Source organism: Uranotaenia lowii, chromosome 3 (genome assembly GCF_029784155.1).
Source record: "Uranotaenia lowii strain MFRU-FL chromosome 3, ASM2978415v1, whole genome shotgun sequence".
NCBI lineage: Eukaryota > Metazoa > Arthropoda > Insecta > Diptera > Culicidae > Uranotaenia > Uranotaenia lowii.
In genome coordinates this window covers 72,080,576-72,104,466 of record NC_073693.1, presented here as the reverse complement: position 1 = coordinate 72,104,466, position 23,891 = coordinate 72,080,576, and the positions used below count along the sequence as shown (strand labels likewise).

The 23,891-nt window shown below is 33.7% G+C and overlaps 1 protein-coding gene across 3 annotated transcripts in view; it reads left to right on the top strand.

Moving 5' to 3' along the window:
- The window catches only part of LOC129755835 (uncharacterized), a 59,074-nt gene that overhangs the window by 21,157 nt on the left and 14,026 nt on the right, over nucleotides 1-23,891 (top strand). For all 3 annotated transcript variants that reach the window (XM_055752518.1, XM_055752519.1, XM_055752517.1), the window contains exons 2-3: nucleotides 17,268-17,682; nucleotides 17,753-17,961. In XM_055752518.1, coding sequence (XP_055608493.1) covers nucleotides 17,366-17,682; nucleotides 17,753-17,961 — 526 coding nt within the window. In that variant the 5' untranslated portion in view covers nucleotides 17,268-17,365. The remainder of the gene's footprint in view (nucleotides 1-17,267; nucleotides 17,683-17,752; nucleotides 17,962-23,891) is intronic.

Here is a 23,891-nt window from a genome sequence, read left to right as displayed (position 1 = left end):
AAAGTAACAAACTGAACACGGATAAATTAAAAACGGACATAGAAAGGCAAACGAATTTTTTTAAATAAATTTTCCGCAGCAATTGAAACAAGATTTAAATTAATTGTAAAAAAGTTCGTGAAAAAGAAAATCATTTTTTTTTCTTGTGATTACCATTACCACTGAGATTTTAAATTCATTATTAGCCATTATTGAACAATTAGTTATGTAACTCAAAAATGAATTAAATAATGAAATTTATTTGCGTGTGAGGATTTCAAATTTGAACATTGTAATGCCATTAATCATAATAAAAAAATCATATTTTGAATCATATCGTCAATATTGTTTCCAGATCATTCACACAATGATAATTTAAATTTAAAGTTATAATCGTGTTTTTGATTTGACAAAAAAGTTGATTATTGCAATTACAATTTATTGAGAATATTATCAACTACATACATAAGAGAACAACTGTTTTGGTACATATGTTTTAATAACTGACTCGAAAGATTTTGGCGTCATGTATTCGAATAATCCGTCAGGTTTTGTCTATCACTTCTCCTTTTGTCGTATGGCTCGCATAATTAAAAAATAAAGTAATTTTTATTGAATTGCAGCTGATAAAAAAGCTGAAAAACTGATTTTAAATCTATTCAATATCCTTTATTTCATGAAGGATTAAGATTTTGAAAGATTTTCTAATTTCGGAGATACAATGCTTCAGTTGGAAAAAAATGACTTTCGTATTGTTTCTGAAAATTCAATTGAGAATGATTTTTTTATATCTGACATCACGAAAGGTCGTTTAAAATATTTTGATCTCAAACATCTTATTTTATTTAAAACCTATGATAAGAGGTTGCCAAAGGTTTTTCAGCACATAACCGGACCGGACAGATGCGGGCAAAAACCTGGAAAAATAAGGGCATTTGATTTAAAAAATTTCAACCAAAAATCCAGATCATATCCGGGTAAATTTGGGCAAAACCAAACAATTACTTTATAAAAATCAAGAAAAAAAAGCTTGAAAATAAGGTTTTTTTCATCAAAACTTATCAGCAGATTTTAAACGTATTTTAGGCTTCCAAAAAACCTTTATGATTATTTTCATAAAAATTGTTCAAAAAATTTCTTCAACGCAACTTTTTTTTGATAAAACTGGGCTATCTGGCAATTTTAATCTAGGTACTGCAAAACGATTTGTTTTCGAAAATATAAATCATAGAGATAACTTATGTAACTTTTTCTTAGATGTCAAAATAACAGTCATCAAGAAAGTTGATCAATTTATCAAAACCTTTCAATGTCACTGCAAAATTTTGCAGTTTTTTTTTTTCGAAAAATGCACAAATTTTTCAACACTCCTAAATAAATAAAAATAAGCTCTTAATCTTTTTTCGCGCCAATATTAATTTTGTTGCGTTATGCTATCAGAAATTGAACCTTCTTTTCATTTTTTTTAATTACAGTTGCGTTCAAAAAAGAATGAAATCGCGTGAAGCTGCGCACCCACTTCCAACTTTGACAAGCTGCCATTTCTCTCTCGGTTGATACTTTTTCATGAAAAATTCACACAATCTAGTTCAACTATCCAACTAACACTTCACAAAATTTGAAGTCTTTACAATGACGGAAAACAAAGATACAGCTATTCCCGTAAAAAAGGGAAATTTTGAGTTGCTTCACTAAATTTGCTGTATCTTTGACAATTTTCATTGAAAAATCTTGAAATTTGGTCCAAAGATGTAAAAATATTTGATCTTATACCAGGCCACGTTTCGTCAAAATCGATGAACGTGATCAAAAATGGTGCCGGGTTGAAAATGAGGTTCATTATCGCCCAGTAGACGATTTCATTCTCTTTTGGACGAATGTTTATATGGAAAACATCGTAATCCATGTATTCTTGGTATTTTCTTTCACAAAACCAAAATTTATCACAAAGAATGTTGTAAATTGCTAAAAACTTCATTCGTACTTGAATGAAATCGTCTGCTGGGCGATAATGAACCTCATTTTCAACCCGGCACCATTTTTGATCACGTTCATCGATTTTGATGAAACTTGGCCTGGTATTAGATCGAACATTTTTACATCTTTGGACCAAATTTCAAGATTTTTCAATGAAAATTGTCAAAGATACAGCAAATTTAGTGAAGCAACCTCAAATTTCCCTTTTTTACGGGAATAGCTGTATCTTTGTTTTCCGTCATTGTAAAGACTTCAAATTTTGTGAAGTGTTAGTTGGATAGTTGAACTAGATTGTGTGAATTTTTCATGAAAAAATATCAATCGAGAGAGAAATGGCAGCTTGTCAAAGTTTGAAGTGGGTGCTCAGCTTCACGCGATTTCATTCTTTTTTGAACGCAACTGTATATCTAGAAAATCGTTTAGAAAAAATGTGAATATTGTACTCTTCGAAGAATAAACAACAATTAATATTTTATTCATTCTTATTGCCAATTTGATACTATTCTGAACAAACGATAAAATTGAATCCATTCGTTTCGAATTAAATGAAGTTTTAAAATATGATATTTTTATATTCCAGAATTGAATAAAGATTTTTAAATAAAGCTTTTGGACCACAATTCACAATAAGAAATTGATTTCAGATTTAATAACGACAACACTATATTTTCGAATCACTATTCTGAATAATATAACAGTACATCAGCGTTTTTTTTAATCAGTTTAAGTTCATAGCAATTATAATCAAAAACTTAACTCAAATATTTTTTTACAAATATTTAAAAATTAGAATCATCAAAATTTTGATAGGATTACTTTGCACTGATTTGAGGAAGCTCAGGAAAAATAGAAAGTTTAAAAAAAAATAAGATTTTGTTCTATTCAACAACAAACGAATTATTTTCGTTTATGAAATGAGACCATAGTTAATTTTCAACTTCCTGCTTTATGAAATACGAAAATAATCATTCATTGACATTTACTTGCTTGGAAAATTATTGATTCGCAGGTTGAAGTTGTATCAAAGAATATCGAAAAAAGTTTAAGTAAGAAATGGGTTAAGAAATTATAAATTTCATCTCTTTTGAAAAATTTCAAAACACCTCAAATTTAGTTCAATGAGATCAAATTGGAGGAAAAAGGGCAGTTTTCAGCATCCTTCCCCCCTCCATCACTCTTTCAGAATGAACTTTTATTCACTTGATAATAAAGCTGTTTTTATTGGTCGATTTTTTGAAAATTTGTGAAATCAGCACCCACCCCCCCCCCCCCCCCCCTCAAGAGCGAACTCTAGGACCGCCCCTGAGGGTAACGGACATATTTTGGACCAGGTACATATTTTGGACCACCTTGCAGCTTTTTTCCAATTTTTCCCTCGCGCAACGAGCGAGGTGGTTAGACCAAGTGGAGCGTGATCTGGCGAACGTGGGGTGCCCCAGAAATTGGAGAATGGTTGCCATGGACCGAGTGAATTTTAGGAATTATATTCGTCAAGTTATGTCGTGAGACGGAACACTATGTAAATAAATAAATTAACAACTACAAACATGTTCAAAGCTATGAAAAATCACTTAAAAACTAGTTTGCAAGCTCGAAGAACCAAAAAAACTTGTTTTAATGGCAATTTGACCCATGTCGAAAATAGGTCCTTCTTCATTCCTTAGGGACTTATTTTGGACCACCCAACATAACCTGACTAATGAACTAGCTGTTAAATGTTCATGAACGTGATAAACATTGTACGACGATATAAAAGTATTATGCATACTATTTCAATCGCTTATAATAAAAAAAATTTAAAATTTTGGCATTATTTTATTCAACTCGCTAAATCCTAAACCCGCCTTTAGACGGGGTTCACTTAAATTGGCATAAAATCAAGCCAATTATTGTTTTAAATTACTTTTTATGCATTATGCTTTAAACAACGTTTATATTACAATCTACATTAATGGAAGTTTGATAAGCAATTGTCAAAAGCTACAGCTTAAAGAAGCTTAAAAACATAAGAAAAACTGGGCATGCACCAATTTTTTATTCAGTCATTATTTTTGATGATTCATAAAAAAATTATTGATAGTTTGGTCTAAAAATTACAACCATTCAGGGTTGATTTTCGAGAAAAAAAAACTTGGTTAGGTAGAAGAGACGAAATATAAACCCCGTCTAAATGAGGGTTAGAAAAAAACGACAACAAATCGACAAATATGTGATGAGTTTAATTTTTGTAACGGTTACAGTATCTCAATTTCATAGTAGAACAATTTTCACAAAAAATATATTCAACTATAGCTCTGAGATAATGTTAATGTGTATCAAAACTTAGGAAAAATAATTTGAAATGTATAAAATTTCAAGTGAAAAAGTACTAAAAATCTAGTTTTTCAGTCCCTGTGGCTATGCAACATTTGAAAAAAAAAATCAAAAACTTTGTGAATTTTTCAGTGAAAAAAATACTGTCAGAGGGTTAAAAAGACCGAATAATTCTCGTACATTCTTATCTTGTTCGAATCTATGTATTCTACAGAACTGAAGCAAAACCAAATGCATCAAGATTTTGGAAGTCAAAATGGAAAAATTGTTGTCACGACTTCATGATGATGTCAGACTTTCTCAACGTATCATTGGGTTTCCTGAAGAAGATTGCGTTCTAAAAATTTATCTTAAAGATAAGCCAATTGGCCAGTATTTATCACTGCAGGACAAATTTCGTCGAGTTTGCAGTGTGCTGTCGGGATTTTCAAAACATTTGAAATACACTATATTTCTGTGTTTACTCTAATCATTTCGAAAATTATTGTTTTGAAGCATAAGAAGTTTTAGGAAAAGAGGTTGTAGAAAGAAATATTCAACAAACTAGTTTACCTAAATAGAGGCTGGGGAAAAGTTTATGAAAGTTAGTTCAGGAATGAATGAACGTGAACAAACCAAACTTGACTACAAGAATAACAAAAAAGAAGATTAACTGAATTATTCACAAAATAGTGCATCAATCGCTATCGTGAATATAGCAAAACTTAGAAAAAAAAATTATTTAGTTCAAGGGTAGTCCAAAATAGGTCCAAAGGGTGGTCCAAAATAGAAACCTGGTGATCCAAAATACTGCCTAGAGTAATGATCGAAGAAACGAGTTTTTAGGCTTAAATCTGGTTATATTGCAACAAACGATGATATGTTTTGATTGAAAAAGCCTTGATCTTCGTAATGAACGGATAAAGCAGACATAAATTGTAACATGTACTTTTTTAGTTCAGAAAATAGCATAGCCACTTGCCAAAGCGGTCCAAAATAGGTCCGTTGCCCTAATTATAACATAATCGAAACAAAACAAAAATCACGTCATTTAGACACGAATGCCGAATGTGTCAAAAATAAAACCTAATAAAATTCACTTTTTTCGTGGATTTTCATCCTATTGGATGATTCATCCCATCACAAAGAAACAACTCACACATACAGAAATGTGGCAGTGGGGCTGGGGTTTAAAAAGCTTCGTTCTGGTTCAAAACTTATCCATGAATTTTACAAAAATTTTAACAAACTTTTTCATGAGTAAGATTTAATGTTTAGGTTCGTATGGAAAAATTTAATATTTTGTTCTGAAAAATCAACATTATTTTGTTCTCTTTGTGGAACTGAGCCATCAATCTTTTATATGCTAATCTATAATTGAAGCAAATTCTCTGATGAACAACTTTGTCGGAGATCGTTACTTCTAATATTTATAGGAAAAAAAACAGAGTGAATAGAGAAATGTCTTTTGGCAATTAAAAAACAAAAACTCACAACATTGCTTTTGCCCAACCGGTTATTGCGCTTTCAAAGAAGACATGCAATACCTCACTAGGGAATTTATATATTTCCACAAAAAATTTAATTACTCATTTCCACATCAGTAAGAAAAATCATGTTGATTTTTAAGAACAAAATAACTATTAAATTTTCTCATACAAATGTAAAAGTTACAATTTTACTAATGTACAGTACTGGACAAAATAAAATATTCTGATGAATTGTAGTATTTTTGATACACTATCGAACGGTGAAAAAAATTTGTCTAAAAATTGCATATTTTCTTCACATTTAAGCAAAGTTGTAGTAAAAGTCAATTTTTTCATGGACAAAATAAAGTTACGCTGCTTAAAAAATTATTCCGTCTTCTTTTAAGCCAAAAAGGATTAAATTTCCTGCAAAACCCGTAGAAACTAAGGATTTTATTATTTGTTTATACTTTGGATGGTGCTATTAAATCCGATAAGGTTGTGTAAAAGCAAGTTTCCGTAGACATTCGTTAACTTTAAGCCAAAAACCTTCAGTAAGATTTGTTTAAAAGTAAAATTGCTTGAGAATACGTTTAAAGTAAATCAGAAATACAAAAAAAAACAAAAACGAAAAATAAAAAAAATATACATACAATCAGAAATAACTGTTGAATTTCTTAAGAAGTGGTTCAAAATCCCCATGATATTTTAAATACTTGTCCTAATTTATTTTCAAAACGCTGATCTAAGAGTCTGGTATTATTATCCCATTTTGTTTTAAGATTATCGATGTCCAGAACAAACCAAGCGTCCCACACCACGATACAGCTTTTTTGAGTCTAAACGTTGATTTCAAAAAGTAGCATTTTTGACTCTGTTTTGAAAACTGTATCCAAAATTACTACTTTTCGACACTGTTTTTTTCGGTAGGTTTAATTACGGACGGTTTAATACGGACATGCAAAAATTAAATTTGAAGATTTCTTTTAAAAAATCAAATGAATTACATGAGGTTTGGAGCGATTTGTAATTTATTTTACATGCCAATGCTTAAATATTCGATTGATATCTATTGGTTTTTCAAAAAAACGGCTAAATTCCATAAGTTTTCGTATTTTTTCATCATGATTTTCGTATTTTTTCAAATACCATTCGATCTTTACGTTTTAGAAACTCTTTAAGTCATTTGGTTTAAAAATTGAAATTTGAATTTTCCCGATTTCCTTTGGTCATCCCTTCGGGGATTTTGAGGATTAAAAAAATCGTAACTTTGAGCACTTTGAAGCCCCTGAATTAAATCCGGTAGAGCTGAAACTTTACACAGGTCCATTTTTTGACCCAATCTACAAAATGACCCTTCTTGCTGCCATACTTATGCAAATTACAATTGAAATGTGACCATCAAATAAAATATTCGCAATCTGGAGTTAAAAAACTGATTTCCGCATTCTGAAAATGGAACACAAATAGATAAATCCAATTTCCAATATTTTTAATTAGAGCAAGTTCACTGGTGTTCGGAAAAAGTGGTAGAAATTTTGTCACTTTTTGCATATTTTGAAAATTTTGACATGCAAAAACATTTTCAAGATCTGTGGCCCCCAAGTTTTTCTACAACACGTTTTGTATTTTCGCATGCTGTGATGCAAAAATAGCAATATTTCTATCACATACGGCTGAAATAGAAACAATGCTGTAAAAAAATACAACGTCCAAAGATCTTGAAAACATTTTTGCATGGTAAAATTTTCAAAATGTCAAAATTTCTACCACTTTTTCCCAACACCAGTGAACTTGCTCTTAGAAAGTTAAAATATGGATTAATAAGCTTTTTTCAAGTCGTTCTTTTATAATTTTCTTGTTTCAAAATTCTAAATACGTTTTTTTATCCGACTAAATACATCTCAATATTTTTTTTTAGTTCCTCGGGGAATTTCGAATATATAATGAAAACTGAATACAGATTGAAAACTAAGAAATTAATTGAATAACTAAGCCCGGGACTCTAAAATAAAATTCAAGCTTACTATACAGAATTAGGTTTTAAAGTCATATATCAAAATCAAAAATGATAATCAGATTTAAGATTCAAGCTGAAGATTCAGGATGCAATGGAACTTGTTGTCAAGCGTGGAATGAAATAAGGTGTTCAATTTTCGTTTAGCGTCTTAAGAAGGGGAGAAGCGGGCTATATGCTCCTATTAAGCAGAAACTGATTTTATTAAATATTACATCGAAAGTGTGTTCAAAAATTATATACACATCACAGCAAAGAAAAATTGTAACGATGGACGATGTAATTTCTGGAGATGATGTAGCATTAACGTATTCTGTCGTGATAATACATCTTAACGATGTACACAATGCGATTACGTCGTGTAGTGTAAAGTAACAACCTTTTATGTTATATCGCATCAAGTAGTCAATGTTTTCCTCAACTGACGTTGAAAACGTATTCATTTCAAAAAGTAAGAATTGGACTACGGATCTCAACTGTATTTGTTTGGCGTGTGAGTACTACCAAAATTTAATAAAAATGTAAGCAAATCCTCAGCTTAAAATATAATTTCATAATTTTCAATTTTTAGGAAATTTGGCCCATATGCATCATCGGTACCAATCATATTCTTTGACTCCAAACAGTCGGGTACATCAAGACAATGTAATATCAAGTACAATTTGCGACTCGAGTTATGTGCAGCTATTTGATGTAATTTCGCAATACTTTTTTTGCTGTGATGAGCAGGCATATAGAAGTAACTTTTATGTTGAAATCTCCTTCAGTTTTCGAGAAATCCATTTTATAACTGTTGTCAAAATTGACGAACCTCAAACCGTGCGGACTGAATGCGCCTATTTATGTTTTAGACAAATTCTGGCCATGTTCTGGCAATATTCCCGTATACTTTCATTGGAAATGCTAGAAACTGATAACTTTCGTACGACAACACAGAATATTTATAAAAATCTATTTCTTTTATAATTTTATAGAATAAACCAAAAATTAGGGTTGCCATATTGTGGAGGCAGTTCATTCATAAGAAAAACTGTATCAAATTGGTTTTGAGATCTTTAATTCTCTCTTAAGATGTTGATTAGAGCTTAGATTCAAAGTTTTGTTGATAAAAATCATATATTTATTTTAGGAACAGTTTTCCCAACACCAAATTTGGATTCAGAAAGTCAATCTGGCAGGATGGGTACTGCATTTGAAAACTGAAGATCTTCTAGAAACACGTTATGTTCAGATATTCAAGACGATATTCAGACAGTAATCAGAAGACAGTTTTTCGTTTGTTTTTCACGCTATCTAAATCACTTAATAAACTTTCACGACGTTAGAGAGCTACTTCTTCTCTCGAGAGACTTCAACGAAGGATTTGAGTGACGACGAACCCTATACACCAACCTTCATAACTTGCCTTATTGGTAACGATAAAAATGAATCGAACTGCCTTTTTTCGCAGTTCCTAATAAAAAAAAACTAATTGCTTAATTCATGTAGTTAAAAAATATAATGCGTATGATTCGGTATTCATGGTCCGGTCCTGCTGTTTCATAGCTTGACGCGCTCCACAAAGCAACGAAATTCTAATGACCGTTTCTTTTTGAAAATTATGTGCCTTTGGGAAAGGCGCTTTGCCAAAACCATACCGTAGCTCAGAAAAGTGAAAGAGTCTACCTTCGTCTTTATATTTGTGGGGAGGGAACTTTTAATTACCACCGGAGCCTTTTCAAGTGAGCATAACGAGCTCTATATAATAATCAGCCAATAGAATATAATTTACGGCTTCTCTCCATCGTCGAGCACTTTCTTCTTCCCATTGGCCGGGGCTTACATTTTGTGTATCCAAAGGAAAAAATATGAACACAATCGGTACAAAAAAGTTAAAATAACAGATTTTTTCATGAATCGATACCGTTTTGAGATTTTTTTTTTGACAAAACTTGATCGAAAGAAAAGTCTCAATTTGGTTTTTTTTTTTGTCAATTGACCTTAAGTACTGTACTCTAACCGGCGTGGAAGCCAATTTTGATCTAAAAGTCAGATTCTCCGTCCTGATTCCATATTTTTTTCTAAGGCTTTACATTCAACAGGAAAAAAGTGTCCACCCATTGATTCGTTCCCAGATCGGTAGGGCTTGCAATAAATTATCTCGGTTCGCCTTTGGCAGTACACTCTATGATCAGGTCTAGTTTTTCATGTCACGTCGTCGTCGCCACCCGGGTGGGAAGATAGTTTTTTTCTCATCTCTTCAATGAAAGACGGTAAAAGAAGGATGCCAATGTAAGGAAGAGAAGAACAAACTTTGGGAAAAAAATACCTGCTTTTATACGGAACATCGTTTGCACCTCTGCGCAAGTACCTAAAAGCATCCCGCTTTGCTATTTGTAACTTCACAGGTTTAGAACAAACAAAAGAGGAACCTATTCTACGCTTTTCGTAGAAATAATTTTCAATCAGGTATCAGCAGTTCGGTCGATGTCAAGGTGACCAAAAATTTGGAAAATGAATGAAATCTTCACTGATTAGGTTTTTTTTACAAAAAGCTTTTAATTAGACAAATTGGCTTTTCAAAAATTCACAAAATCTTACAGAAGACATCCGCAACTCATTGCAATATATTGTAATACAATGAATATTATATGAAGATGTTATAAGGACTTAGTTCAAAGGCATGGGGGATTTTGATGGCAATTTTTTTATGATTTATTTCTTTGAAGCACGTGATGCCTAGCGAAAAAATGTAATTCCTACGAATGTGAGTCAGCAACCTCAAATATTGTTGACAATAGAAATTTTTTATGTTCATTCTTCTTAAGTTTACGCGAATAACCAAAAGTTGGTTAAAACGTCTCTAATAAAAAAAAAAAAAAAAATTCTTCTTAAGCAACATTTATTTAAATTTTAAAATAAAAAAAACTGCTAGTGTTTTGGCAACTTTCGCCAAGTCTTGAACATCATGCTCCTTCTGAAATAAAAGTAAAAAATATTTTTATTAATTTCTTTAACGAAATACTTTAACTAATAATAATAACAAGCAAAAACAAAAACAAATTCGAGTTTGAAAGATCGTTTGCTGGTTTTTCAGCAATGCAGATCAAGTGCTGGTAAAATCAGCAAGACGAAGAATTTTTGCTGGTTTTCAGTAAAATTTTTAATTGCTGGGCGTTAACAAATTTTTTTTTGCTGGAAATCGAGGCAAAAATTTTCAAATGCTACAAATGCGTGTTGTGGAAGCTAATATGAATAAAAGCTTAAAGTATCAAATATTGGACTTTGAAAATTGTGTAAATAATTAAAATTTGGAACAATTTAAAAATTTGTGTTTCTGACACAGATTCTGTTACAAATATTTTATTACTAGCTGACCCGGTGTGCGTTGCAACACGTTCCAAAAATAAACGAAATTTCAAGAAATTATTCAATTTTTTTTGTAGGTTTAAGTTATGAGTGCTCGGTGTATGCCAAAAAACTTGGATGGAAACCCCTCTTTTCTTTTTCCATCCGCAAATGCTGGAAGGAGGCAGGGATCCCATTTTTTCGTTATCTAAAGCTCTCATAACAAATTTGGTTATATTGATTGATAAGTTTTAAGCAATAGATCAACATTCATATGGGACCCGCTCCGTCCTTCCCCTCTCCACTCTATACCAAAAAAGCTGTGTTAAACCCCCTACCCATTTCCTATCCACTCACTGGAAAAAAGATGGTGTTTCAAATAATCATGAACCATTTCTCATGCCCAAATGATTTTCCAAGTCATATTTGATTCCATTTGTTTGATATCTAAGTTCCCTGGTTTATACAAAAAAAAATGTGAGATCCCCTTTTCCCTAACTTTATACCCAATTGAAGGAGAAAGGAGTCTCGAATAAGCATGCAAAATGCAAATGCCCTCACATGTCAAATTTGTTTCCATTTGCTCGAATAGTTCTCGAGTTATGCGAAAAATTGTAAAGGACCCCCTTCTCTCCTTCCTATCACCCCACTGGAAGGAGGTCGTAGCACTAAATGTGCATAGAAACATTCCTCGTTCTCAAATACCCTACCAAGCGAAATTTCTAATTACTGGATAATATCTCGAGTGATGTAAAATATGGTATGAGTGCACCTTAAAATTTCCCCACAGGAAGAATAGAGGGTTCTCAAAATATCATAGAGACATTTCTCGTATTCAAATACCTTTTCATGCCAAATTTAGATCCTTTGCTTTATAAGTTTTCCAATTATGATGAAAAATGTAAAGGAGCCTCCTCCCCTCTTTCTATCTCTTCACCAAAAGGAGAGAAGGGTATCAAATATTTATAGAACCCTTTCTCGTACCCAAATACTTCTCCAAGCCAAATTTGGCTCCATTTGCTCAAACAGTGCTCAAGTCATGCAATAAAAAATGTATAGAAGCCCCCCTCCCCTCCCTGCATATATCCCCATCGGAAAAGGGAGTGGTCATAAATAACCATAGAAACATTTCTTGTGTTCCAATACCCTCCTATGCCAAATTTGGGTCCAATATCTTGATTAGTTTTCGAGTTATGTGAAAAATTGTAAGGTAGCCCCCCTCCACCCTTCCTATCTCCTCTCTGAAAGGATGGAGGGGTATCTAATTCCAATCATCGTATCCAAATACCACCCCATGCTAAATTTGATACCATTTGCTTGATGGGTTCTCGAGTTATTCAAAAAATTGTTTTTTGTTTGGGAGGCCCCTGCTCCCCTTTCATGAGAGAGGGAGGGGTCTCAAACTATAATAGGAACCTTCCCCTACCTCCAATACCCCCACTTGCCAAGTTTTACGCAAATCGGTTCAGTAGTTTCCGAGTCTATAGTGAACAGACAGACAGACAGACAGACAGAAATTCGTTTTTATATATATAGATAACGGTGTAGCAGTGAGACGTAAGAAATTGAATAGTTATGCCCGTTAGCACGTCTCACTGCTGTGGTTCCATAAAACACGGAATGATATCTCATTTCAGAACAGTGTCATACCATTATTTCATCAGCATCAGCATAAATGCTACCTACATTAACACGAACTTAATATGGAAGTATTTTTGCATATCTTTCAATTGCTTTTGATTCGATTTATAAAATACCAATCCGTGTCACATCTAGGCGTCATTTATTTCCACGTGCTGTGTACAATTAAGCAAGAAAAAACATATCTAGGTTGCATATCGCCCCCACGTGCATAAGAAATATAGGTACTTGGTTGAGGAACAGGCGCCTAAATGTTGAATTTTTCCAGCGATCAACGAACTATCCACTTGCGACGACGTTTGCTTGACCATAGAGACGAAAAACAAACCCCTCAAAGGAAACAAAATCTCTTAATATGGATGCCATGACTTTTCAATTTCAGATTTTGGCAACAAAATCGATCGGCAAAATGTCAATCTGGGTCACATCTAGGCGTCATTCATAACCATGTGCTGAACAAATGAGCAAGGAATCAAGTAGAAAAAATCACATCAAGGCTTCATATCGCCACCACGTGCATGGAAAATATGCTTGGTTGACAAATATGCGCCAAAATATTCCCACTGATCAGTATGCTATGCCATGGTTACTTTCCACTCGCGATGTTGGCCCGCGACGCCTCGACCATGGAGACGAAAAACAAACCGCCGAAAGGAAAAAAAATCTCGAGAAAATGTATGTCATGACTTTAATTTGATTCGAAAAACTACAAATTTTGTATGGAAGCCCCCACTCTCTTAAGTCGGATGGGGTTGGAACTTTTATAGAAACCATCTCCGGCCCCAAAAACCCTCAAATGCCAATTTTGACAATGATCGGTTCAGTAGTTTCCGAGTCTATAGGGAACAGACAGACAGACAAACATTCATTTTTATATATATATATATAGATAAAAAGCTTCCCTTTTCATTTCTAGATTCGTTTCAGTTGTATATTTGGGCCGAAGAAACAATTTCTAGAAGAAAACATATTTTTTTATTTGTTTGTAACAGAGAAAAGTTGAACGTTTGAACATGCTCTATGCTCTAGTGTACCTTGGAAGAAAATTCTTTCGGAAAATGATTTCTCTCACTTTTGGTCAATAAAAATCAGTTTATTCCACTGATACCTTTCACTTATGCACACGTCAGTCCTATCTTATCTAATTTAGAGAAAAGGCTCTTGATCAGTTCATGTGTCGGATCGGATTTTTTTATCTTCTTCAACTTTAAATGGCGCTTGATAAACTTCAGTTAAGTACATTTTTACATGATAATCAAAATATTTCCAATCTACCTCTGCAGAAAACATCTTATTCATATTTCTGTTATCAATATGATTCAAAAATATCCTTGTAGGTGAAATGGATTAAAAAAATTATAAGTAAATTCTATATTTTTTGTATTTTTTTTGTCCGCAAAGTGTCCTACCATTATATCATTAGCATCAGAACTAAATTTACAAATGCTACCTACATTAACACGAACTAAATATGGGATAATTATAGGCGTCATTTATTTCCATGTGCTGTGTACAATTAAGCAAGAAAAAACCCATCTAGGTTGCATATCAACCCCACGTGCAAAAGAAATATAAGTACTTGGTTGAGAAAATGAATTTTTCCAGCGATCAATGAACAGTATGTTTTGGTTATCATCCACTTGCGACGACGTTTGCTCGACCAGAGAGACGAAAAACAAACCCTCGAAGAAAAGAAAATCTCTAAAAATGGATGCCATCGCTTTCAATTTCAGATTTTGGCAAAAAAAATGTAAATGTTTTTATTCGATCGGCAAAATGTCAATCTAGGACACATCTGGGCGTCATTCATAACCATGTGCTGTACAAATGAGCTAAGAACCAAGAAGAAAAAAAATCACATCAAGGCTTCATATCGCCACGCCTTGCATTGAAAATATGCTTGGTTGAGAAATAGGTACGCGCCAAAATATTCCCACTGATTAGTATGCTATGCCATGGTTACTATCCTCTCGCGACGTTGGGTCGCGACGCCTCGACCATGGAGACGAAAAACAAACCGCCCAATGGAAAAAATCTCGAGAAAATGGATGTCATGACTTTAAATTTGATTCGAAAAACTACAAATTTTGTATGGAAGCTACCGCTCCTTTAAGTCGGATGGGGTTGTAATTATTATAGAAACCACCGCCGGCCCCAAAAACCCTCAGATGCCAATTTTGACGATGATCGCTTCAGTAGTTTCCGAGTCTATAGGGAACAGACAGACAGACAAACATTCATTTTTATATATATAGATAAACTAATGGTAAAAAAGATTTTTTTTGTAGTTTCGCAATTTCATTTAGAATTCTTTTAAATGAAAAAAAAAACCTTAATCTAGAAAAATATTTCAAATCATTCTACAATTCGCATAAAAGCCAAAATGTTTTTTTTATTTCCACTGAATAATTGATCACCCTTATTCTTGTTTACGACGTATCTGTCGTTCGTTCGAACGGATACTTTCGATCGAATTCGAAAAAGGTATTCTTGTTTTCGTTCGAATGCGATACTTTCGAATTTGGTGTTACCAGATCAAGTTAGTAATTTCGAAGGTCAGAGAAATGTCAAAATAACAGCAATTGAATGTAAACAATGGTGTATTTTTGTGAACTCCCGTCGAATTCAGCAGCTCCTGAGAAAAAAACAAATTATGCCAGACGAGCCGAAGCAGGTGCCCCGATATATCTATCCGCGGACAAAGGGCTGGAGTTGGCCGGAAACGCCGCACTTGGCAGCAAGAAATCCAACATCATCCCTTTTTATCTGAAGCTGGCCGGAAATGAACAACCTTCTGGAGGGCTGTATAGAATTGGAAAAACAAGGACAACGCACGGAATTGGTATGGTAAAAAATTGTTTTAACAGCAGCAGCAGCCGCAACCGTTGAAGATTTGAACTGTTTCGATTGCGTTCAAAGATCCGGAGCCGATACTATTTGGAAGTGGGAATGCAATTGCTGCTGCTTCTTAAAAGCTTTCCCGACGAAGGAGAAAGAAGTTCCAGAACTACATGAAGGCTGAATGACGCTGATTTCCGATATACAAATTTGGAGAAAAAAACATTAAAATTCTGAAATAAAAAATGGTTTATTGGAATCTATAAAACCACATAATTTTTATTTCTTTGAGTCACAACCGTTTTTAACTTCACTTTAACGCCCTTTGTTCGCAGCATCAGACTTCGGTTTGTAAACCCATAGTAGAAATAAGATCGGCCGAATAAATTCCATCAATGAAGATTTCAGCAACATTTTTCATAAGAACAATCTGGAACAAAAATGCTTTGTTTTTTGTGTGATACTTTTTTGGCTGTCTTATTTCCTCCAATGTTACGATTTCATGTCCCGATTTTTCTGGTAAAAGGGCTCTTTTGTTTTAAACGCCTGCCGTTCGCAGCATTTGACTTGCGTTTGTCAGGCGGAAGGAAAAATACGTTCAATCGAAAACGAGAATGCGAAAATTCGTTCGAACGAACCCGACGAATGATGTTCGAAAAATCGAACTGCTCTAAAACGTTCGAACGAAAACAAGAATACGAATTGGGGAAACTTTCGAACGAATGTCATTCGATCGAAAACGAGAATAAGGGTGGATATACGAAATTAAAAACTAAATTTTATCAAAAATTTTGAGGCAAGAATCGAAAATCGGATCCTTCGATGATTTTTTCATCTTCTAGAGAATCTGCTTTAACAAACGATTATCAGAATATCAATCGATAAATTGATTCCTGAAACTCAGAAGCTAAACTAAATGATTTTTACTCAGCTCTGTATTAGATTGAATATTTCAAATATTAGAATAACAGCTTTACTTTGAATTCTATTTATGAAGGTTATAATCCTTAGAGTTTTTTTTATCTCGATTCCTGTACGAGCAAATTCACTGCGTCCAATTTATTTGATCTATTGTAGAATATCTCGATTGATAGTATATTTTGTCCTTTTTTTTTCAACACAAACAAGACTAAAAAAATCTTACGAACTTACCGTGCCTAATTTCAGCTCTCTTGGTCTTAAGACGGCTGAGCCTATGAAGGACAAACAAAAAAAAAACATACAGAAATTGCTTTTTACATATACATATACATATTTACATATACAGGTATAGATCATTAAATATTTTTGCGAAATCTTTTCGAAATTTTCTTTACATCTTTTTAGGAGGTATACATTTTCATAAGTTGGAAATATTTTTCATGCATTAAAAATATAATCATTGAACATTCAAACAAAAATTTTTTCATCACCACATCTAGGTCTAGTTTTCAAGACCAATATGGCAAGATGGTCACCGCATGCAAGGTTGTCTAATGTATACAATTCCTAGCTTTTTCCGGATTGAACTCTCTGGCGAGGGGGTTTTGGGCACAATGGCTTTTCCTCAAAGAATATTTCTCCGAAGCGCTCGATCGATCGATCGATCAAGTGACTCTTCACTTTGTAATTATATTGACCGATCTTCATTTAGTCACTTCCTGTACCGATATTTTTTTTCGTTTTTCGTTCTGCTGAGGGTGTCTTCTAATTCGTTTCGTTTTTCCCTTCATTTTCTCTCCCTTCAGATCATCGTCTGCGGAGAAAACAATGCTGCGGCTGAATGAAGGCTGAGCCTTTTTTTCTTCTCTAGCAGTTTGTAATAGAAACACAAATTCCATCCACCATGACGGTTCAGACGATACTGGACGCGCCGCCGCAGCAAGTTCACCATCATCACCATCACAACCACCGGTACCACCATCAGCAACATCATGATCCGGCCTACAACATCACCAGTGCCGAGGCGGAAGATTACAACAGTGACAACAGCATAGCGGTGCTGCAACATCACCATCGCCATATGCCATCGACCAGTTCCAGTTCCTGTGATAACACCAAGCAGCCCTCGATGATGCAGGGTTCCAGTTTGCCCGGCTCATGCGACGAAAACACCCCCAGTGTGCTGGATATTAACCTAGATAGTAATAAGAAAATAGCTTTGTACGTAATCTTGACGATGGCAACAACGAAACAACAACAAGCAATCAAACAATTTCCCACAATTTTCCAGATCCAATAATTCCAATAATTCAAGACTGAACTCCCCGGCTCGGTATACCACGAGCGACGAGCGAAAGTACAGCAACCGGATCGAGGTGTACAGCGATTCCGGTGGCGGCACCAAGCTGGAGGAGGAAATCATTTCGGAAGACGATCGGGGACCGCCGCTGCCGCCGAGACCCGCGCCACGATCGAGAACGCTGCAGCGCGCCGAAAATGGTATGGTTTTCATGTTCCTACGGTAGTTGACAATTTAATTAAAACTAAAAACTTTACAATAGTATCTTCGTGAAAAAGTAAAACAATTAATTATCATTAAACCATATAGTTTAACACTTAACATATCTACACTTCATATATACCTATTCATACCGCGAGCGGTCAAATGACGGCAAACAGGTTTTTCGCTAAAAATCTCTTGTTCCTCGACCAATTTCTACAAAATTTGGATAGTTTTGGAAAGCTTGTAACGTGACTCAAATATGATTCAGCTACAATCCTTTCTTTGTCATATTTGTGTCAAGAATCACACCGCCAATGCAGTTACATCACTAGAACCGGTATGAAATTGGTTTTTTGTTCTTATAGTTTTATTGCCTACACCTTACGTTAACATACTCAAAATCCAGTTTAAAGCTTAATTTAGGTGTATGAATTGTCTCAGAAAATGGAGATTGATAAAAAGTTCTAAAAACAGCCTCCTTTGAAAATTCTTGAACTTAAAATAACTTTATAATAAAAGATTGTAGCTGAATCTTGTCTGAGAATCATAATTTAGTCACGTCTGTGGAATTTACTGGATCACAACGATTTTCAAGTGCTTTTTTTCTCGAAATCAGCTTTTATGCATTTATACCCCTTTGGCTCCAAGGGGTTCGAATGAAAAATTGGTACACCCATTACTATAATTTTCATTTGATGCAACTCTCTCATGTCATGTTACCATCTCAATATAAAAAACGTGTGAACAAAAAATTGTAAACTACAATTCTAAAACCTTTAACGGTTTTTGAAACAGTCATTTATGCAACTAGTTGCAAAAAGTGTATGCACGAGTCCTCAACTTATCCATCTACAGAAACAATGCGAAGAAAACCCCCCAAAATTTGTCTTGCCTTATTTTTGCACTTCTGTCTCTTGATTTTTTTACAAAAATGAGTCAAGAATTTGACTGTAAGTTTCCATGAAATTCTATCATATCTTTTCATTAATGAATATTACCGTTAAAAATTGTTTGAAAATAAATGTTGATTTATCAATTATCAGCCATTCTTTCAATTGGCTTCAATTGGCGCATTGAGCCCGATAGGCGCATATTCCTCCTAAACATGTAAACCAAAGGTGAGCAAGCCTATCAATCTTACGGACCACATTGAATTGAAAATCTTCTGCGCTGGCCGCACTTAAAATAACACTTTTTAATATTTTGCAGAGCTTTATTGATAATCATCATTTGAAAAGAGAAATATTGAAATTAAATGTAATTTCGTATAACAAGAACGTAGAAATTGATTCTGAAACAGAGTAAGAAACAGAATGTCAAACAAATTCAAATGTTATTTGATAATATCAAATACTATGTAAATAAAATAAAATAAATTGATAATATCAATACTAACCGAAATTGAATAAATAGATTGATAAATGTTTGTCAGTGGTTATTTTGAATAATAAGCGGGGCCGGATTAAGCCATCGGGGGGGCCGGGGCAATTTTTCTTGAGGGGCCCCTATAATTCGTTTTTTTTTCAAATGCTATCCAGAAAATACAAAACCTTTTAAACGTGTTAAAAAACTGGAAATGAGTTCAGTATACTATCTTCAAATAGCCATGTTGTCTGCGTAGATAATAGTTTCTGGTATCTTCAAATAAAAATTGTTAAACAATCACGTGCAAACATTGCGGAAGAGTTTAGATATTTCTCAGAAATGAAAACTCTGATTTAAGCTGCAAAATGCAAAATTTAAGTAATTCTCATTTTTTATCACCAGCTAAAGTTCTCTAATTAAAAAAAAAATACCGGGTAGATATTTTGAATGATTTTCATATCATCATTAATCGTTTGATTCGTGCTTATTCGAGAAATATTCACCTAGTGACAATTAGGAAGTATCATTAAGATTGGAAACATAGAAAACAACATTAAAAAATTATAACGAAAATAAATAAATCCACATTCCATAGAAATACAGATATAAGAGTTTATGAATTCAAAACTTTAAATCACGTTGTATTAAGAACCAAAATTCAGTGTCTAAAATCTTAATCATAATTTCAAATCAAGTTTTGAGAAACAAAATATGAATAAAATTTATAAAAAAAAAGAGATACAAAGTTACAATCAGAGCAAAAGCAGAAATTGCACCAAATGTGAACTTCAATTTATGCCATTGAAACACAGAAAAAAAATCATTTCATGAGATGTTTTTGAATATGATTCTCATCAGATAAAAAATGTGACGAAAGTTTCATTCGATGCCCTCAAAGCCAAAGGGGTATTTTTGCAAAAATGATCGGTTGAAAAAAAAAAATGAGAATAATGAATAAATGTTTGAAACACAAAACCAGTTATAATTGAAAAAAATCAGATAAGGAATCCAAATGAGTTTAGTATTTTAAACAAAGATCCTACAACACAAGACTTGAAAATCCCAATGAATTGAATCTGGAAGAAGATAAGATTAAGATCATAGAAATATTCATATTAAGAAAATCACTCAATTATACAAGCAACTCAACTATCAGAACGTTTTTATGATAATTTGAGAATGATCATTTGGAAAATATCTAATATGCTGAGTTCAGGATATTCACTTCAGTAGATGATGAAATTTTGGTTAAAATATTTGAAAATGTTCCAATACAAATTTCAAGACTAAGACAGAAATTGGGATGGAAATTCAAAAAAAGAAACACTGTACTGTCGATTGGTCCAATTTAAACAACTACAGTTTTTTTAAGATTTTAGTTTCAAAAATAGGAAGAGAAAAGGGTTTAGAATTTATAAATCAATGAAAATTTCAATAATAATGATTGAATGGTCAAAATTTATTATAATAAGCGGTATTAACCTGGATACTGCCCGGGTAAAATTTTGAATTGTTTATCATAGTTAAAGCGAAATTAGCTGCTATTTTAGTACAATAAACCATAATTTGGAAACACAAACATTATTGTTTTGCAAGACGTTTGAATATAATGAAAATCAGGAGATATTTTTTCTTTATTTTACCTGTTCTGTACAGAGCATCGTAACTGATATGTTTCGATAAAAAATGAAAATTTGAGGTGTTTTGTCTCATGTTCTTCTTAATTTTTTTGCGACTTCAGTTTTGTCAAGAAGATTTTGATATTCTCAACTCGCAAAATGTGGGAAAGCTCCTTCACTGCTCTTGGGGGCCCCCTTAACTTTTTTAAGACAAAAACTAATCTAGATATTATTTCACGGGGGCCCTTTAGTATTTATTTTTCAAGTTTTCATTCCGACTTTCTAGTATTGATTTCTTTAAAATAAACTTTAAAATAAACCAACAACCTGAGACCTAAGCTCCACATATCCTAAAACACCTACGCTTCTTGTTGAAACTCCTGATTGAACCTAGACGCCTTAAACAGGTATAAGTTTACAAATTGGGAGCTGTATTTAGGCAGTTCTGTATTAATGTGTCCCTAGCTGATCTTGGACTCATTTATTTGAGTGTTCAGATTTGGCGTTGTTATCAAATCTATCTACATGTGTATATGAAATCCATTCAAAATGGTTTTGTGATAACACAGTAGCACATTTTTTTTAAAAAAAACCTACAAAAATCGTCTAGCTGTAATAAGTATTTACATTTAAAAAGAAAAAAATATGTGTTATGCTACATACCAGTGATTAAGATGAAATGTTATAAGTTTGCAGCTACAAATTTACAAGGAGTTTAGATGTTTGGAGTTTAAATAACCTAGTTAACGGAAATAAAATAGATTTAAAGTAACGGACGTTCACGGATTAACTGATTTCCTGTAACCTTGATATCAAACCTGAAAACCAAACTACTGAAAATATAGAAAACTTTATTTACTGTGCTTGTACAATTCAAATGCTTCTGAATGCTTGAAATATCTTGAATACTTGATAAAAAAATTCTGAAAAATTTTGCATTTTTTACATATAACTTAACCAAATTGTTGCGCCCACTGCTAAAAAACCGCTCCTGCGGTGTAATCTCTAGGTAGAGCCTGGGGGAGGAAGACTGAATAAAAAAAGAAAAAAAATCTTTCAAACGTCAAATTTCTCTCATCAATCTACCGACCAGTGCGTAGGTTCAAAATTGTTCTTTCTTATTTATTGATTTTTAATAAAACTTGTTTGATGCTGAAAAGCACTTGTTTTGCATAAAACAATGATTTAATTAGGTTTTGTTTTGCTCTGGCAAATGCTTGCATGGTCAGGCGTATTGAGTCGCTCAAATTTCGTCAAAGTTTTGAAGCCGATAAATAAAAATGGTTTGATTAATGGTTGTTTTAAAAATATAGCTAAATCTAAAATTAGCACCTAAACATCCGAGTTACGTGACTCGCTACACGAAACTTAGCATCAAAAGTTAAAATTTGAACGATTACAAATCTTTTCAACAATTGCTGGCTTTTTGCCGAACAGTAAAAAAAACGATACAGAAAACGATACAGCAAATTTCAGTCTTCCTCCCCCAGGGTAGAGCTAAGTAGCCGAACCCCATCAACTGACAGTTGCGAATATCGCTTGCACCAACACAAGCGCGCACTGTCTGTCAATGAGGGTCGGCGGGTAGGAACGAGCTCATCTAGCAGTTTCCGTTTTGTCAGTCTGTTCCGAGAAGTCTTTGGCAATAAATCTAGTCCATTGAAATGGAACATAATTTGTTAAATGTCGGTCGAATAAAGTCCAAGTCCTTTGCGTAAGCCGTTAGTTTTTTGAAACTGAGTGGATCCGGAAAGAAACAAAAATTAAACACAACGTAGGGTCCGGTTATCGCTCGACGGTACACAAATATATGCATATATGTTAATATTGTTCGAATATTAATAATTCATATTCATAAAATTTTAGCTTCCTGTTTTACTATATCCCCCTTATTCTGCGCCGCGCGTGAGGTGACGATAATCGAGTCGAGTCGGAGTCACGTGAGTCTTGTCACCTTATTCCCGAAGCCGATGTGACAGAGGTTCATGCCTAGCTGATTACTAGATGAGGATAAGAACTCAAAAAGTTCATTCTAAAAGGCGTTTCTCACCTAAAGCGACTACTGGAATAGGGTGACTAGGGTGATTCGACTATCGTCATCTCACGCGCGGCGCTGAATAAGGGGATATAACGCATGGATTTATCTACGATCCCAGCAGTCCATAAAATTACTACATTCACGCGCACGCAGCCCGCACCAAGGAAATAATAATTGAGAATTAGGGCCCTATTACATAAGACGAGTCACGAGTCATTTTACTCGAGTGAGCCATTTTGGTATTTCAGTAGTCGAGTCGAATTTCAGTCGAGTAGCTCAACTGAGTCGACTGCTTGAAAGTTCGTGACTTGGCTTTTTCACTCGACTACCGTAATACGAAACTTCGCTCGACTCGAAAGTGACTGGAGTCTTATGTAATAGGGCCCTTCATTTGTTGTAAATAGGGATTTTTGTAAACGGCCAAAAAATCTCAGCTGATAAGCTTATAAAAACAGGATATGTCACGTTTGATGCGAAAAATTCAAAACAATTGATGTTAAAAATTTATTTTATTGTTCGGCTAATTTGTTTGGTACATACATTATGGTCACCATCAGCAGCACATTAATACCCGGTTCCATCGGTTCCGGTTTGTTCGGCCGCATACGGTCCTTTGATCTTGGGTGTTTCCGTAACGTATAGTCGTCATAGTTAGGAATCTTGAAGAAAACTTTTTCAGTTGTCTGGTAGAATAGAAAGTACATCCGATCATGTAAAATCCAATTGACCTGATTGTGTGTTTTGTTTACTGTCACAACTTTTTCGATTGAATGAGTGTGGAGTGAATGACCAAAGCAAAGCATGTATTCACTGTCATTATGAAGTTCCTCTAGGCAAACATGATTTTATTTCATCGTCTTTCGAAGCACGTGGGGAAGAAATTTATTTTCTCTCATTCATGCCC